Raw genomic sequence first — 18,954 nt, forward strand, 5'->3', positions numbered from 1 at the left:
GAAGCACATGCCTGTGGCCCAAAAAAAGGGGCCAAGAAAGTTTGCCAACGGAAAAGTAATATGAAAAGTAAATATAAGATGTATGTTGGTTGCTTCAGACACCCACTCCCGGGCCATAAACATAAGCGTCCTCTTATATCGTCTTCCTTCTGTATTTCTGGCTTCTTGCCAGAAGTGCAATAACACGTATGCAACATCAAATCAAGAAGGACTTGGAAACAACCACACCAGCGGTGACCTAAATACCTCTAAAACCAGGTCTACTCTTTGTCAGCACCAGACCATAGGGAGCACATAAACACCATCGCCTGCCCATATTCAGGGCTCATAACACTAGCAGCAGCCCTTTCAGGACCCAGAGCCCCCGAAGACGTTTGGTCAAGGTAGTTACAGAGGCAACAGGCGCCTGCTTCAGGTGGGGCATCTCTGCTGCCGAACAGGATCTCTCCCTCCACCCTGACCACACAATAACTGTCCCTAGGCCAGACTGTGGTTTCTCCTTCCCTAGTAGGAGAGAATGTCCTCCTGCACTAGGGTCCTCTTGGTGGTGCAGCAGGGGGCCTGCCTAGAGTTCCTCACCATGCCACTACTCTTTCTAGCTCAGCACCACATCCTCAGCTGTGACCACAAGCAGGTGCTCCAAGAGGAGGCGGGTGCGCTCCTCACCAAGGTGGTCATCGAGCATGTGCTCCAACATCATCACATGAAGGAGAGTGCGTCCCAGACAGGACCGGCACCACAGCCGATCTTGGACCTCAGGCCTCCAACCAAGTACATTCTGTCAGGCATTTCCATAGGACAAGACTGCAAGACCACAAGCCCCTTCACTAACCAGTGGGCTTCAAGGCAGCTCTCAGCTTTAATGGTGGCTAGTTCCACATCCCACTCATCGAGCCCATCACATGTACTTGCCTCGCGTGGTACGTGGACAGTGCTACCGGTCGACGGTTCCACCCTTCAGGGTCAGTCCAGCTCCAAGGGTTAGGCGCTGGTGGCAGCACATCTATGCAGAGGTGCGAGAGCTGTACGTCCTAACTGGTTCCAAAACATCTCAACATCTGGCATTGGACACCGTGTCAGAGCCCACTCACATCAACAGTCTACCTTGGCTCCAGAAAAGCCTCGACAGCTCGCCCCAGAGCTGCGATGCCTAGAGACACCATCTCAACTCCATAATAATTTCTTCAGCATCAAAGTCAGCCGTGAAACAGGCATCGACACAAAGCAAAGGAACGGCATCCCTCAAAGTGCTGGGACAGTCTTGATGTCAGGCAGAGGAAAAGATGCATTCACCCTGAGAAAGGGCAATGTTTGACCACCTCCCAGAGTAGGAGCATGACATAGACGAACTAGGAAGACACAGCTTACATTTGATGAGGCCATAGTGGTAGAAATTCCAATCTGGCACACACCTAAAAAAATAAACAGGTCTGCCGCAACCTTCAGCAAAACCATCAGCACACACTGACTGTGAACAGAAAGGCGTGTGTTCCTCCTGAACCTTGTGAGGCTCGCATCCCAGTGGATGAGGGAGTCGAGCTCTGTCACGACTGCAGCTTGGACTCCCAGCAAGACACATCCTTGGAGCCTTACCCATGGAAGGCTTCCTAGCCTGCTGACGCTAAAGCATGTCCCGCCCTCACTGGGGGTCACAACAGCCCCAGGGGTATCTACCAGATGTCAGGCGGTGGATGCTGTGCCTTGGTGTCTTTCCATAACTGGAGGAGTGGATGGATCAGAGGAGCAGCTATTAGCAATGCCTCACCCACACTCCACAAGCAGTGTCACTCAGCCAATAGAACCCGTCTTAGGAGCGATAGATATTAAACACAGTGTCCGGCAAAGCCTGTGCCAACGATGAGAGAGAGAGACAGCATTTCAAATGCTGCTTCCCCGTCACCAGGCCTTGCAGCCTTTGACCGTGAGAATGATGGCTCCTGCTTGCAAGGGTGCCAAACTCTGGCCTGCAAGAGTGTCGACCCCACAGTTCTCAGAAGCGGCTGCTCACTGGGTGACCCAGTGCTGGTAGAGCCCGGATCGCAATGGTTGGGTTTAAACTGCAATGGCATGGGGAGCAAAAGATGCATTAAGGGCCCAGATCTCTGTACTGGGTGAATGTTTGGCATTAATCCGCGTTCGGTACATTAATTGTTCTTTTTGCGGTATAGCCCGGATTCCAGCATAAACAAAAATGTTGATTAACTACATCTTGTTACTGGGCAGGTCTTTCTCTGACCCACAGCCGCAAGTGACCATTACCCCAGAGGCCTTGTTCACATGGTGGGACACACAACTGGACTATTTGACCATTCCGGGGTCTGGACCCCACTGCAGCAGAGGTTATGCATGAATCTGCTAGAACGAGTGACCGTGCAGATGGCACAACACACATTCCACCCAGTGACTCGCAAGAAAGCAGTGCTCATCTGCAACCATCATACACTGCATCCAAAAAGGGAGTCACGCCCTCGCCCCAGCGTCAGTCTTCGCATAGGAGAGAGGGCGTTGTGCCATTCAACATCAAGCCCTTCTTCTGGTGAAGCATCTGCAACAAGAGGACAGTGTCGGGGAGGTCTTGTACAGCAGGATTCAACTGAAAGATAAATGGGGCATCTCAATCCCTAGGTGATTCATTTGTGTTTTCAGTGATGGGAAACGCTAACAATTCGCCTTGCTGCCACTGCAAAAAAAGCCAAATGCCCAGGGTTCACCTCCCGGCACCCACCCACACAGTCCCTGGGTAACGTTCTCTGGATAAATTGGTCAAGGATATTTGCTTATGCTTTTCCTCGAATACTATTAATTCTGTACATAGTGAGAAAAATGAAGCAAATGGTATGTCTTGCGAGACGCGTTCTAGTGTCTCTACAAGCATAGAGTTTAGAGCCACTCCCCCTATGGGAGTGGGCACACTCGCATCCCCACACGCATCCCTCACAGGCGTCACGAGGGACGCAAGCCTGTTAATAAAAGGGCCCGGGTGCACGTGCTCGGAACCAGTTGTAGTATCCCCATAATGGTGTCTGTGGCAATACTTTATCAGCATGAGGGCCTAGGTAGGGTCACCAGGCCTCCCAGATTTGCCAGGACGGTCCCTATTTTTCACCAGCTGTCCCGGCAGATTTCGAGAAATGTAGCTCATGTAGTTGTTCCAAGAAAGCAATTTAATTCACAGGCAAGCTACTGGGTTTAAATATAGCATCTTATGTATGTTCTTACTGCCTGTTTTGTAATTCTCTGCTGAGGCGCGCTCTCATCGTTTGAACTAAAATTGTAGTCCTCCTTCTATTTTTGTGAAATGTTCAGTTTTTGGCGTTAAAATTCTGGTCACCCAAGGCCTAGGGCCCACGACACCACATAGGGGACGAGCGTGGGATCCCCATGCGTGTAGCCTGGCAGCCATTGTTACTGCTTGGCGGGAGGGGAGTGCAGCCTGCTTTGAAGCCCATTCTGCCTGCTGCCAGCACGATGGCGCAGAGGAGACGACTCGGAGGGAGAGTCATGCCTGTAGGGGAAGGGAGGGGTGTCGCAGCCGCACCACACTGCCAACCCACCCGCAAGTGGCTTCTCTGCTCCGGTAGCACCGCGAGGGAAGCAAGGAGCCGGCAAGACAGTCAAGTGTGCAGAGTGCGGAAGCGGGCACATCAATAGAAAGCAAAGAGCCCATCCAGGCAGCCGCTCCATCGTATGAAGGGCGAGCCCGGTGTGCAGAGTGCGGATGCGGGGACACGTCAAGAGTGCCACCACCTGCTGCTAGACACGTCTGCGAGGCCCGCAGTATCAGGAACACTGCCTCGGCCCCTGTGGCATACACAAGAGAGGGTGGGAGAGTGCCAGAGCCACCCCTGACAGACACGGCCCGGCACTGTCATCTCCTGCATCAGCACACACGGCGTCAGCACGGGTAAATGCCCAGAAGGGAAGGAGATTTCTCCAAAGAAAAGAAGCACTGCTGGAATCAGCAGGGAGATCCCCTACATCTCCACAGCAGCTACAGCAACAGAGCCCATAAGGGGCCAAACGCAGCACAGTGTCCTCCCTCACACTGCCTCAAGCAGGAGTCGTCAGTGACCCAAGGCTGACGAGAGGAGAGTCATACACTACGAGTGGCCAGCCACCACCACAGCTCACCACTGCCCGTGGAAGCCATTCCCTGGAGAGGGAACGCCCGGAGTAGAAGCGTCAAGAAGCCACAGCTCACCACTGCCCTTGGAAGCCATTCCATAGAGAGGGAAGGCCCGGAGTAGAAGCGTCAAGAAGCCACAGCTCACCACTGCCCGTGGAAGCCATTCCATAGAGAGGGAACACCCGGAGTCGAAGCATCACGAAGCCACAGCTCACCACTGCCCTTGGAAGCCATTCCATAGAGAGGGAACACCCGGAGTAGAAGCATCACGAAGCTGCCAGAAGAAGAAGCACCCAAGATGAGTGGCTGCTCGCCATGAGAAGAGCGACTGAAGGTTCACCTGAGTGGTCCGGAGACCATTGAAGTTCAACAGCCCCATTGGCCTTGTTAGAACATGGTGCCTGTCATTGCACCCAAAGAAGAAGAGTGGAGATTGTGTCACCCAGAAGAGCTGTCACAAAAACAGGAGCCAAGGGGGAAACAGAGACAGGCCGCCCCCCACTCAAAAGTCTCTGTTACAATAGTGGCCCGCTTCTCATTGGCTCAAAGGCTAAACAAGTGGAAAAAAGGTTAGTTTATGCGATAGAGAAATTATTTAGCTTCTATCCATAGTTTTACACTCCGTTGTAATATTCAATCTGGCAATGTTGCCAGCATGTGTGTGTGTATGTCAGTGTCACCACTATGCTACATGTGTATCCTCCCTTCCAAGTGTGAAAAAAGGGGAGGGGAGATTGACAGTGTCTCACGGAAGCAACACCAAGGGGAGGATTGTATGAGACTGGTACTCGCCTGATTCCTCACTTCTCATCATCGACTACTGTCAACCTTTTAAAGAAAAATGGGAGAAAAACCAACATAAAGAAAGTGCATATAGGTCCAACAACCCTGTGGTGTTGTGAGTGCTAGAAACCCAATGTGATATTTTTGTGCCCAATTGCGTGAAAAAACAACAAAATACCACGCTAAAAAGAGTGCAACTAACTGGCAACTCACAATTTTATTCTGTGCTGTTAGTTCACTCTGATTAAAAGTCAACCGACATGTTTCATCACTTTGTTTTTAGTGATTTCTTCAGGGTTTAGTTGATGGGTCAGCGTTTAGCATGCACCTTTCACAAGTCTTCCCTTATTGTACCTGTAGTTCATGGTGGGACACAACAGACAGACACACACAGATTAAAAGTTTCAGCAGGTAACACTGCGCCCAGTGCTCACTTACATATGACAAATCTCGGCTATATCAATTTACCAGGTGGCCTGCCGTGATGAGCCTACCCGGCCCCCGTGAAAGACTGCGTCACGAGTGTGGTCCCTGTCTACGTACTGGGATGCTTTGAACCGCCAGGTGGTCGGTATCTGTTGTAAAAGAGTAAGCCAATGAAAAGTGCTGTGCCTCTTTGGGCTCGTGTCCGTTTACTCACGAGCGTTCGAGACCCAGTGCATTCCCTTTGTCCCTGTAGTTACTTCCCCCGCTCCCGTTAGTTTGGCTAACGCAACTCCTTACCGCATAGGTGTGCTGATCTCGTCTCTGGCTCACCCCTCGTGTACTGCGGAGGTGCCGGCCGGCTGTTTACCAAGCCCGTTTCCGGGTCACGTGGGTAGACGTGACGTGCTGCGTCACGTATCTGCTTTCGGCGCCATCTTGGAGCGGGAACTTATCGATAAGGGGGAAATGTTTCCAATGGATTGCAGTGTACTATGTGCCTGATTTAAAGCGAGAAGGTTTGCTCCACCCTCGCGATAAGTTACACATTAATATACTTTTATATACCATCCGTTTTTTATATATATTAAAAAAGCGGAAAAAATGGGAGGAAAAGATTTTTTAAATACAGCCATTGGTTATGTTAGAGTGGGGCTCTCTAATGAAAACATTCTAGTTAAAATTGATATTCCTACGCGGAATACTGTGATTCCCAGATGTAGGGGGTACTGCTATTCCGATGTTGTTTCATGTGTCCCCCTAGGTTGTTATGCATTATGGTGGTGTACAGGTGTTTGTATTCCCTGTGTATCTTACACCGTTTTTGCTAAATGGGTACCACAGCTCTTGGGGTTATGCAGTTGTGATGATATGGGAACGTGCTCTAGGACGTTGTGACCTTGTTCCATTCAATGACGTCGTTAAGGCCTTGGTCAGCTGTTAGCTCTTCATAAATCCAGCGTGCCTCTTTCTTCGCAAGTCTGTTATTCATACTGTGTACCTCCCCATGTACTCTCTCCAAAACAGTCCAGCGCAGATCTCTAGGTTTGTGTTTCAAACTAGTAAAGTGTTGTACTAGTTTGGTTGAGAGTTTTGCTGCCTTTAGGGTGCTGAGATGTTCTTGGATCCTCACCTTGATTTTTCTGGTGGTTAGCCCGATGTAATATAGGCCACAAGGACAGGTTAGTCTGTATATCACGTTGCACGTGTTACAGTTACTAAAACTGTTTAGATGCCACGTTCTTCCGTTAGTCCTGGTGATGGAGTTTGTTTTCACTGTCAGTGGGCAAACGGTGCATTCCCCGCACGGGTAGTGACCTGGTGGAAGATTGCAGTTTGGCTGCCTGACTTGTGGTCTTGTGTGGACCAGCCGGTCCTTTAGACTGGAGGATCGCTTGAAGGCGAACCTGGGTGGTGGCATCCGCATTGAGTTGGTGCTGAGAATATCCCAATGTTTTCTCACGATTTGGCGGATTTTGGTAGAGTGGGGTCCATAGGTAGTGATCACTGGAATACAGTCTGTAGTCACTTTCGGTTGTCGCTCAAGTAGAGCTTCTCTTGGTGTGTTTAGGGCTCGTTTCTTGGCCTGAGTTATCGTTCTGCGCGGGTATGCTCTGGCAATAAGTTTGTCGGCCAATTCTTCAGATTGTTCCCTGTAACAGTTGGTGGTGGTGCAATTCCTCCGGTATCTCATGAATTGTCCCACTGGGAGATTATCCCGCAAGGCCCTGGGGTGGAACGATTTGTAATGCAATAGTGAATTTTTATCTGTAGGTTTTTGGTGTACAGATGTGACAAGCTTGTTGTCTATGGCATTAATGTCCAGATCCAGATATGTGGCTTTGTGTCGATCTATATTCCAGGTGAACCTGAGGCAACCATCCAGTGTGTTCAGCCATGTTAGAAAGTTATCCAACTCTTCAGATGTACCCCTCCAGATACACAGGATGTCATCTATGTATCTCTTCCAGAGGACAATGTTCCCCTGGAAGAGATTGGTGACATGATAGATGTTATTGGCTTCAAACAGACCGACATAGATACACGCCAGGCTGGGGGCAAAACTTGCCCCCAGCCTGGCGTGTATCTATGTCGGTCTGTTTGAAGCCAATAACATCTATCATGTCACCAATCTCTTCCAGGGGAACATTGTCCTCTGGAAGAGATACATAGATGACATCCTGTGTATTTGGAGGGGTACATCTGAAGAGTTGGATAACTTTCTAACATGGCTGAACACACTGGATGGTTGCCTCAGGTTCACCTGGAATATAGATCGACACAAAGCCACATATCTGGATCTGGACATTAATGCCATAGACAACAAGCTTGTCACATCTGTACACCAAAAACCTACAGATAAAAATTCACTATTGCATTACAAATCGTTCCACCCCAGGGCCTTGCGGGATAATCTCCCAGTGGGACAATTCATGAGATACCGGAGGAATTGCACCACCACCAACTGTTACAGGGAACAATCTGAAGAATTGGCCGACAAACTTATTGCCAGAGCATACCCGCGCAGAACGATAACTCAGGCCAAGAAACGAGCCCTAAACACACCAAGAGAAGCTCTACTTGAGCGACAACCGAAAGTGACTACAGACTGTATTCCAGTGATCACTACCTATGGACCCCACTCTACCAAAATCCGCCAAATCGTGAGAAAACATTGGGATATTCTCAGCACCAACTCAATGCGGATGCCACCACCCAGGTTCGCCTTCAAGCGATCCTCCAGTCTAAAGGACCGGCTGGTCCACACAAGACCACAAGTCAGGCAGCCAAACTGCAATCTTCCACCAGGTCACTACCCGTGCGGGGAATGCACCGTTTGCCCACTGACAGTGAAAACAAACTCCATCACCAGGACTAACGGACGAACGTGGCATCTAAACAGTTTTAGTAACTGTAACACGTGCAACGTGATATACAGACTAACCTGTCCTTGTGGCCTATATTACATCGGGCTAACCACCAGAAAAATCAAGGTGAGGATCCAAGAACATCTCAGCACCCTAAAGGCAGCAAAACTCTCAACCAAACTAGTACAACACTTTACCAGTTTGAAACACAAACCTAGAGATCTGCGCTGGACTGTTTTGGAGAGAGTACATGGGGAGGTACACAGTATGAATAACAGACTTGCGAAGAAAAAGGCACGCTGGATTTATGAAGAGCTAACAGCTGACCAAGGCCTTAACGACGTCATTGAATGGAACAAGGTCACAACGACCTAGAGCACGTTCCCATATCATCACAACTGCATAACCCCAAGAGCTGTGGTACCCATTTAGCAAAAACGGTGTAAGATACACAGGGAATACAAACACCTGTACACCACCATAATGCATAACAACCTAGGGGGACACATGAAACAACATCGGAATAGCAGTACCCCCTACATCTGGGAATCACAGTATTCCGCGTAGGAATATCAATTTTAACTAGAATGTTTTCATTAGAGAGCCCCACTCTAACATAACCAATGGCTGTATTTAAAAAATCTTTTCCTCCCATTTTTTCCGCTTTTTTAATATATATAAAAAACGGATGGTATATAAAAGTATATTAATGTGTAACTTATCGCGAGGGTGGAGCAAACCTTCTCGCTTTAAATCAGGCACATAGTACACTGCAATCCATTGGAAACATTTCCCCCTTATCGATAAGTTCCCGCTCCAAGATGGCGCCGAAAGCAGATACGTGACGCAGCACGTCACGTCTACCCACGTGACCCGGAAACGGGCTTGGTAAACAGCCGGCCGGCACCTCCGCAGTACACGAGGGGTGAGCCAGAGACGAGATCAGCACACCTATGCGGTAAGGAGTTGCGTTAGCCAAACTAACGGGAGCGGGGGAAGTAACTACAGGGACAAAGGGAATGCACTGGGTCTCGAACGCTCGTGAGTAAACGGACACGAGCCCAAAGAGGCACAGCACTTTTCATTGGCTTACTCTTTTACAACAGATACCGACCACCTGGCGGTTCAAAGCATCCCAGTACGTAGACAGGGACCACACTCGTGACGCAGTCTTTCACGGGGGCCGGGTAGGCTCATCACGGCAGGCCACCTGGTAAATTGATATAGCCGAGATTTGTCATATGTAAGTGAGCACTGGGCGCAGTGTTATCTGCTGAAACTTTTAATCTGTGTGTGTCTGTCTGTTGTGTCCCACCATGAACTACAGGTACAATAAGGGAAGACTTGTGAAAGGTGCATGCTAAACGCTGACCCATCAACTAAACCCTGAAGAAATCACTAAAAACAAAGTGATGAAACATGTCGGTTGACTTTTAATCAGAGTGAACTAACAGCACAGAATAAAATTGTGAGTTGCCAGTTAGTTGCACTCTTTTTAGCGTGGTATTTTGTTGTTTTTTCACGCAATTGGGCACAAAAATATCACATTGGGTTTCTAGCACTCACAACACCACAGGGTTGTTGGACCTATATGCACTTTCTTTATGTTGGTTTTTCTCCCATTTTTCTTTAAAAGGTTGACAGTAGTCGATGATGAGAAGTGAGGAATCAGGCGAGTACCAGTCTGATACAATCCTCCCCTTGGTGTTGCTTCCGTGAGACACTGTCAATCTCCCCTCCCCTTTTTTCACACTTGGAAGGGAGGATACACATGTAGCATAGTGGTGACACTGACATACACACACACATGCTGGCAACATTGCCAGATTGAATATTACAACGGAGTGTAAAACTATGGATAGAAGCTAAACAATTTCTCTATCGCATAAACTAACCTTTTTTCCACTTGTTTAGCCTTTGAGCCAATGAGGAGCGGGCCACTATTGTAACAGAGACCCAGAAGAGCTGGACAAACGCAGGTGTGTCAAAGACAACGAGAGGAGAAGCATGAGGAATCGTAGCACCACAAGCCAAGAACACCTCCAAAGACACCAGACAGCCACCAAGGCGGACGTACGGCCCTGGCAACAGCACCTAGGGAGAACCACACGTAAGCCACAGCAAGCGCACACCGCGTTGCTCCCATCGCTTCACAGTGAGACCGTCCAGCCCGAGTGTCGGCAGTTGGTGTCGAGCGGCATCCCTGCCCTTAACCGCAAATGCTAGAGGTGCAAGAGAAGATTCAGAAGAGGCAGTCACATGGCTATGATGTCCATCCAGAAACTTCCTCTCCTAGTTAATCATCGCCACCTGTGGTCCAGGCCCAATGGCAGCTACGCCATCAGTCCCATGTGCATGACACCGCACTCAGCAAGACATGTGGAAGTGGGACTGGAGGGTCTGCACCAAGAATCGGACAACCAGCTGAAGTCAGAAGAGGAAGTCATGAGTGGCAGGGCCGGACGATGAGGAAAGCCCAAGCTACAACAGGAGTGAGTCCTGACACAGCGACAACAAGGGAAGAGGGGGATAACCCGAAGAGGAACTGGCAACCACACAGCGGGAGTCTGAGGGTAAACCGCACAGCCTGCGCTAAACGAGTCTCATGCCTCACGTTTCTTAGCGTGTTCATCACTCCTCCATCATCAAAGTCCAACAGCCCAAGAAGTCCAAGTACATGAATGCAGTGCCTCCCCAGAGAACATGGAGGTACCTGGACACTCCCTACCTCAGGTGATCGACTCCAGACTAAACGCCTGCAACCATCAAGGCAAGTTATCACCCGCTGTTGTCCCAATTAACCACCCGGCTGGCAATGCTACCACGCCAGTCCTCATCAAGTGCGTCTATCGACACCATCTTGAATACACATGGAGTGGAGTCCTAGACTATTGCCAAACTAGCCAACAAGAAAACTCAGAGGCTACTGCTAACCTGGTCTGCACCTGAGAGCATGTCCTGACCAAGACCCATACACCCTTGGGGTTTGTGCGAGAGACGGCACACACGCAGCCCCATCGCAACCTACCAGCAGTCCTGTGGCAAGCCCGACGAAGGGCCTCCCCAGTCAGAAGAGCAGGAAGAGACATTGCCCTACCGACAGGTCACCGGACACAACAAGACAGTCTCATAGAGACTTCAGGCAATACAGAAATAATCCAGTGAACTGTTACCATGGACTCTCACCATGATGTTGACGCACCCAGTTAATAAACTATTGTTACACGCCACATACCATCATCCAGGTCAGAGGACATAAGTTACGTGGGACTAAAGGACATGCTTACACTGGCGTGTTCCTAGTGCGCAGATGACATCTTCATGCAAGAGTTTGTATCCTGAACCGATCAGGTTAAATGATGAATACCTGCCGAGAGTGTCCTTCCACAGTCGAACTCACCAGCCCTTGTCTGCCATCTTCCTGATGCCGGACCCGAGAAACTGACGGACCATGTGGTGTATACTTCGTTACTGTTTATCCCTACAGGTTGAACTATAGAGCTTTTGTTTTATTAAAATTTGGGAGGAATTTTATGTCCTGCGAGACACGTTCTAGTGTCTCGACAGGCATAGAGTTCAGAGCCACTCCCCCTAGGGGAGTGGGCACATTTGCACCCCCACGCGCATCCCTCACAGGTGTCAAGAGTGACGTGAGCCTGTTAATAAAAGGGCCCGGGTGCACGTGCTCGGGCCAGTTGTAGTATCCCCATATCGGTTTCTGTGTCAATACTTTATCAGCATTAGGGCCTAGGGCCCACGACACAACAGCATGGACACATGCGGATCATCTTGACTGCATCCACATGAGCAAAGCAGCTGTGGATTTCTGCTCTATTAGAGATATCTCACTCCCGTGAGACATTGTCTCAGTGAGTAGATCTGCTCACGCAGGATCAGCCGTGCCACTCAAACATCAAGACACTGAATCTATCAAACTTGCACCTAAGAACATGAATTTTGGGTACATTCACCTTCCAGAAGAGTGTATGCTCCTTCTAAAAGATGTTTATAAGCCCAGTACATAAGCTCGCTATTCTTCCAAGTGGAAGAAGTTTGCCCACCATGGTTTCAAACAAACTAAGTAGCCCAGGCTTTCGTACCGGACATCCTCTAGCGTACCCTCCTATCATGGTCCTTTATCAGTTACAAAACACTGTGGTCTCTGGGATGGAGGACGTCCACCCCACGCACTCTCAACGTCTGAACTGTTTGAAGCATAAAGCGAAGCGACACTGAACTTCTTCCCGGGCGACTCTTCAACCGATGAAGAGTGTTTCAGTAGAGCACACGTGCAGAAGGTTTTAAGGAATGGGTTCCCAGTCTGCTCACATTGGGTCCTCACCAGACTAACTCCTGCGGTAGATTGGGTTTTTACTGGACGCAGCCTTGGCATAGATTGGGCTTGCTTCTGCCCCACAAAACTGAGACCTGGTGCAGACTGGGCACAGCCAAGGCCCAGACCTAGCACAGAACAGTTCGCACTGGACCCCTGCCAGTCTCACCACAGGGCCACACACCCACCATCTGTAACTTGTGCCGCTATGGCTCCCTCCATGACAAACCATACGACATCTTTTGGGGGGCTTTGCTGGCTTTCTTTTCCTCTTCCGTTTGGCTCAGCGTGCCCACGGCCTGGAATGGGCAGATATTACAATTAGAACCCAGTTGTAAGCTCTGTACCCAGGCCTGCATCATAAAGGCTGGAATGTGGCAGTAGAAATGTTGAGCTCAGGGTCTTCTGCACAACAGGTATGTACCAATGTTCAGCTGCTTTGCAGGTTCAGACTTGCCTTGGCCTTCCTCTGGTGGCAAATGGAGAGCAAAGAATAACGTGTGGTGTTTGCAGCCTGAGGCAGGGGTACAGCAGCATGTGAATTGTGGTAGAGTCACGGGTTCTGCACGCTTCCTACTTCGACGCTTCAGGTCACAATCACCACTTCTTTTGGCTTGCCTGGCTGCAGCCGGCAGGAAACTACTGAATGTGTCAGGTGTCTGAGAGCAGAGAGTGGAGGTAAGTTTGTGTGTTAGCAGCTTGAGGGCAGGCAAGAGAATAATGTATTAGCTGAGTGAGGGCAAGAGAGGGCCCTGAGGATGGGGGGCTCCATGTGTTACTATCCAAAGGCATGAGTGACGTCTGTGTTAGAGTGTGAGAGCACAGGTAACTTCAAGTGTTTACACCTGAGGGCATGAGTGACTCCGTGCGTTAATGTCAGAAGGCAAAGGTGCCAGGGGCTTGGGTCACACCTTGTGTATTAGTATAAGGGCATGACTAACTCCTTGTATTACCACAGAGTGTAGAGGTAACTCCTTGTGTTACGATGAAGGTATGGAGGACATCGGTCACTCTTTGTATATAATCCGTATGAGGGAATGGGTAGCTCCTTGTGTTAGCACAAAGGAAAGGGAAACTCCTTGCCTTATCAGAGGGCAATGGCAGCTTCTTGTCATAGTACGGAGGGTATGGGTGACTTCTTGTATGCGGGCATGGGTAACTCCTTGTCTTAGTACAAAGGGTATGGGTGACTCCTTGTATGCGGTCATGAGTAGCTCCTTGTGTTAGCACAAAGGAAAGGGAAACTCCTTGTCTTATCGGAGAGAAAGGCTTACTCCTTGATGTAGTACGGAGGGTATGGGTGACTCCTTGTATGCGGTCATGAGTAGCTCCTTGTGTTAGCACAAAGGAAAGGGAAACTCCTTGTCTTATCAGAGGGCAATGGCAGCTTCTTGTCATAGTACGGAGGGTATGGGTGACTCCTTGTATGCGGGCATGGGTAACTCCTTGTCTTAGTACAAAGGGTATGGGTGACTCCTTGTATGCGGGCATGAGTAGCTCCTTGTGTTAGCACAAAGGAAAGGGAAACTCCTTGTCTTATCGGAGAGAAAGGCTTACTCCTTGATGTAGTACGGAGGGTATGGGTGACTCCTTGTATGCGGTCACAGGTAGCTTCTTGTCTTAACAGAGGGCATAAGTAACTCCTTGGCTTAGTACGAAGAGTATGGGTTACTCCCTGTATGCGGTCATGGGTAACTCCTTGTCTTAGTACGAAGGGCATGGGTGAATCCTTGTATGCGGTCATGAGTAGCTCCTTGTGTTAGCACAAAGGAAAGGGAAACTCCTTGTCTTATCGGAGAGAAAGGCTTACTCCTTGATGTAGTACGGAGGGTATGAATGACTCCTTGTATGAGGGCATGGGTATCTCCTTGTGTTAGTATGGAGGAAAGGGAACCTCCTTGTCTTATCAGAGGGCAAGGGCAACTCCTTGTTACTGGACGAGGACATGGGTAAGTCCTCATTTTAGTAGAATGGGCTTGGGTAACTCCTTTGTGTAAGCAGTATAAAGGCAATGGTAGTGCCTTGTCTTAGTACCAAGGGTATAGGCACTTGAAGTTTCGAGGAGCGCAGGTAACGTTTTGAGGGCATGGGTGAGTCTTCTTGTTTCCAGTGTGGGCTTGACCTCCTGGGGTTGTAGACTAACAGCAACATCTGAAAATCGAAATAAAGACTTATGAATTGAAATTGACTAACAGCAACAGTTAGCTGGTCCTTGCCATGCAGTGTGCCGACAGCAGTACTCTGAAGGCAGGGTCTTCTTCTTCTTATGTTAACCTCATGGCTGAGTCAAGGTTAGTTTGAGGGTAGATCTTGTTTTGGTAGTCAAATAGCAGGTGGTTGTTTGCATTAAATGTCCCTTACTAGCTCACTCTTGTGGGAGTTTTGGGGCAGATCTGTGGTAGTAGTTTGTAGGCAAGGGTTGTTACTTAAGCTGGCAGGCACTGCCAGAACTGACATTTGCGTTTGTTGTCTGCAGGCTATTGCCAGTATAAGGGCAGTATCCGCTGGCTGCAGTTGCAGTCTCATGGAAGGACTGTCTTCTGGTGGTGTCCACTGGTTGTGTTGGTAGTCGCCTGGAGGGATTGTCTTCTGGTGGTGTCCGCCTGTTGCGGTGGCAGTCTCAGGGAGGGATTGTCTTCTGGTGGTGTCCGCCTGTTGCGGTGGCAGTCTCATGGAGGGATTGTCTTCTGGTGGTGTCCGCCTGTTGCGGTGGCAGTCTCATGGAAGGATTGTCTTCTGGAGGTGTCAGCTGGTTGAGGTGGCAGTCTCCTGGAGGGATTGTCTTCTGGTGGTGTCAGCTGGTTGAGGTGGCAGTCTCCTGGAGGGGCTATCTTCTGGTGGTGTCCACTGGTTGCGTTGGTAGCCTCCTGGAGGGATTGTCTTCAGGCGGTGTCAGCTGGTTGAGGTGGCAGTCTCCTGGAGGGATTGTCTTCTGGAGGTGTCAGCTGGTTGAGGTGGCAGTCCCCTGGAGGGAATGTCTTCTGGTGGTGTCCACTGGTTGTGTTGGTAGTCTCCTGGAGGGATTGGTTTCTGGTGGTGTCCGCCTGTTGCGGTGGCAGTCTCATGGAGGGATTGTCTTCTGGAGGTTTCAGCTGGTTGCAGTGGCAGTCTCATGGAGGGATTGTCTTCTGGTGGCATTCGCTGGTTGCAGTGGTTGTCTCATGCAGGGATTTTCTTCTGCTGGTGTCAGATGGTCGCTGTGGCAGTCTCATGGACAGAGTGTCTTCTGGAGGTGTCATCTGGATACCAAAAATGCACCATGTGACCACGTGTAACCTCCTTGGAGTCGCATTTGTGTTCCATAGGTTTGTATTTTGAGTGTAGGAGATGGTGGGTTTGGATGGTGTCAGTTTGAGGTAGTCTGTCACTTGGTGTCTGGGGAGATGGTCTGGTGCTGGTAGTCTGAGGATATATTCTGGCATTCTGAAGCAGGGCCCCAGTGCTGGCTGCCTGATGTGATGTCCGGCTGCTGGCAGCTTACACGTGGTCTGCTTCCTTCCAATCTGCTATCGAATGATTTGCTTATGTTCGCGGAGTCTCCCATTTTGCTGCTGTCCCTTCCTTTGTTTCTCTAAACAGGTGGAGATGTTGGAACGCAAGTATGGTGGGTACTTCCTGAGTCGGCGAGCTGCACGAACCATTCAGAATGCCTTTCGACAATATCGCATGAATAAGAACTTTGAGCGGCTTCGTAGCTCTGCATCAGAGAGCCGCATGTCCCGGCGCATTATTCTTTCCAACATGCGGATGCAGTACTCCTTTGAAGAGTACGAGAAGCACCAGAACGCTGCTTACTTCGAGGGAAAGCCTGTGTCCCTGGATGAGGGGGTGTCTGCAGCGGCGCGGACTCAGGCTGAGAGGAGTCTCCAGTATGGCAGTGCCTGCAGTGGCATGGATGGGGAATCCATCACCACTTCTGGGGAATTCTCCGAGACCACTGAGCTGGAGGATAGCTTCTCGAAGCAGGTGAGTCTAAGACGGTTCTGACTCTTAGCATGTGTGGGATCTTCAAGCCATTCATTCTTTCTTGGGGCCAACTCTTGCATTGAGACAGGGACATCAGAGCACAGTGAGCCTTTCAGCAAGTCTGAAGACTTTTTGTCAAAGCAACACAGGAGGGTCAGACAAAGGGTTCTGTGGGCCTTTATGGAGGCTCTGCCACGTCCACCTTGGTTTGGTGGGCGCTGAAGGACTGAAGCCATGTTTTAAACTGAGGTGCTTGATGAGAGAAATGAAGCAGTGCCACAAAGGAGATATATGATAAAAGCTGCTGCTTCAGAGCCGGCTGCGTCATGTCACTTATCTTCTAAAGAATCTCTTTCTTTTTGTCATCTCCTTTATTGCCCTACTCAATCCACCATCCCATTGCCTTACAACTGAGGATGTACTCTGTTTGATATAGATCAATTTGGAAAGTGCTTTAGCTGGTGCAGGACGTCTGGGGCCATGCTGTGTACTGAACCTTCATTACTTCATGGTTCTTCAGGGGCACTGGTGTGACCCTAGAATAATGATGCTGTCCTTTTACTTGTTTCTGCTGAGACTTAAGGGAACTGACATCCCTAACAGTAGACACCAAAACCTAGAGAGTGCGCATTGGCTTTGTGCAGCTGTTTTGGTTTGTGTTTTTGTGTTGTCTACATGTTCCTGTGGTGTCAGTGTTCCAAACCCTGCTCTGTATCAGAGGGACCTGATGCCCACCTTCTCAGCTCCATACTACACTCACTGTGAGCACTGTTGTGTGTTGTAGATGCTAGTTCTCTGTAATTAGAGGGAAGTCTCTTGGACTAGAGAAGAACTTGCCGCCTCCCAGGGATAGGTTTCTGGCAGGCGCCTTTTTCATGATGTCTTGGCTCAGTGAACTGGATAGCATGCTCTGTTGTAGGATTGTAGAACATTCTTCCTCTTAAAGCTGATATCTTTCCAAGGACTAGCTCCATATTAGAGTAATCTTACTGTCCGACTCACTCATGGTCGCCATTCTAATGCTGTGACTTCTTCCTCAGGTAAAGTCCTTGGCGGAATCAATCGATGATGCTTTGAACTGCCGGACTCCTCACTGTACTGACCGTCGGGAGGACTCAGGAGTGCCTGAGAAGGGGGAGGGCAAGGACAAGCGAGAGGACAGCACAGCCACTTCTTTCAGTGATGTCACGCTTTATATGGACGAAGGTGTCCCCGTGTCTCCCATGTCTCTAGACCGATCACCTAGCTCAGATCAGGATATCCATGTGGGTGCGGGCGCCCGGCAAGAGTACTGGGCGACCTCATCCAGGGAGGACAGTCGAGAGACCGGCAGCCGCAAGAGCACACCGTCCTGCATGGAGTGCCGGGACTTCCGAATGCGGGGGGCGCACCTCCCATTATTGACCATCGAGCCTCCCAGTGACAGTTCTGTGGATCTCAGTGATCGTTCAGACAGGGGCTCGATAACCAACAGACCAGCCGTGTATGAGCAGGAGAACTGTGACCCCCATGGCACGATCAAGCATGTGCACCCCCAGGGCCCAGCACGGCCACCCATACCACTCAACGCACACCGTCACTATCACCCTCACCCTGAGGCTGTGGCAGCCGGTAATGGCAACAGTGCAACAACTGGACTCCACCCCAAGTCTGACCCTGAAAACTCAGATGGTGATAATGACAGCCTGAATAGCACCACTAACTCCAATGAAACCATCAACTGCAGCACCGGGTCCTCGTCGCGAGACAGCCTGCGGGAGCCTCCAACGAATACTATGTGCAAGCAGACCTACCAGCGGGAGACCCGGCACAGCTGGGACTCACCCGCCTTCAACAACGATGTCGTTCAGAGGCGGCAGTACCGCATCGGCCTTAACCTCTTTAACAAGTAAGTGCTGAGGTCATGGGGTGGGCTTGGGGGCAGTGGAGATGGTATATTGCCTGTGTGTAGAGTGTGTGCGTCTTTAATCTTTGGTCCTTTCCTACACTCTAAGAGTAAGAAGACGAGGGGTGTTCTTGCGAGGTGGTCACTGACACCTCCTTCCATGGGAGGTGAGGGGGAAATTGGGCGGGCTTTATTCCAGAGGCAGTGAGAGGAGGTGGTGAGGCTTCTGTAGGGGCACCTGTGCCAGAGTGCTGGTTCCAGAGTCCTGATCCTACAGAGGGTAATACGGGATGAAGATGGCTAGAGATTCACCCCTGTGTAGTTACTCCCATTAGATCCTTCTCAGATGTACCAGTGACGGGCAGGACGTTGGGTTCTTATGTGTGGAGATTGACACTGCTGCCTTTTCAATGAACAGGGAATGTAGTGATAAAGGGTGCTGGAGCTGCAGAAGTGTAGAGCTGCTTGAGTCATAACTTTGCCCACTTCTGTGCATGAGGGGAGCAGGGTGCTGAGTTTCTGGGCTGCCATGTTCTTGGCAGCATGGGCGTTGGTTCCTTTTTAGATCATG

At 50.0% G+C, this 18,954-nt stretch overlaps 1 protein-coding gene across 5 annotated transcripts in view; it reads left to right on the forward strand.

Moving 5' to 3' along the window:
- IQSEC2 (IQ motif and Sec7 domain ArfGEF 2) overlaps positions 1 to 18,954 on the forward strand; it is a 942,770-nt gene that overhangs the window by 720,686 nt on the left and 203,130 nt on the right. For all 5 annotated transcript variants that reach the window (XM_086940141.1, XM_086940140.1, XM_086940143.1 and 2 more), the window contains 2 exons: positions 16,112 to 16,498; positions 17,539 to 18,386. In XM_086940141.1, the coding sequence (XP_086796267.1) occupies positions 16,112 to 16,498; positions 17,539 to 18,386 (1,235 nt within the window). The remainder of the gene's footprint in view (positions 1 to 16,111; positions 16,499 to 17,538; positions 18,387 to 18,954) is intronic.

The sequence above is a fragment of the Lissotriton vulgaris genome, chromosome 10 (genome assembly GCF_964263255.1).
Source record: "Lissotriton vulgaris chromosome 10, aLisVul1.2, whole genome shotgun sequence".
NCBI classification, from domain to species: Eukaryota; Metazoa; Chordata; class Amphibia; order Caudata; family Salamandridae; genus Lissotriton; species Lissotriton vulgaris.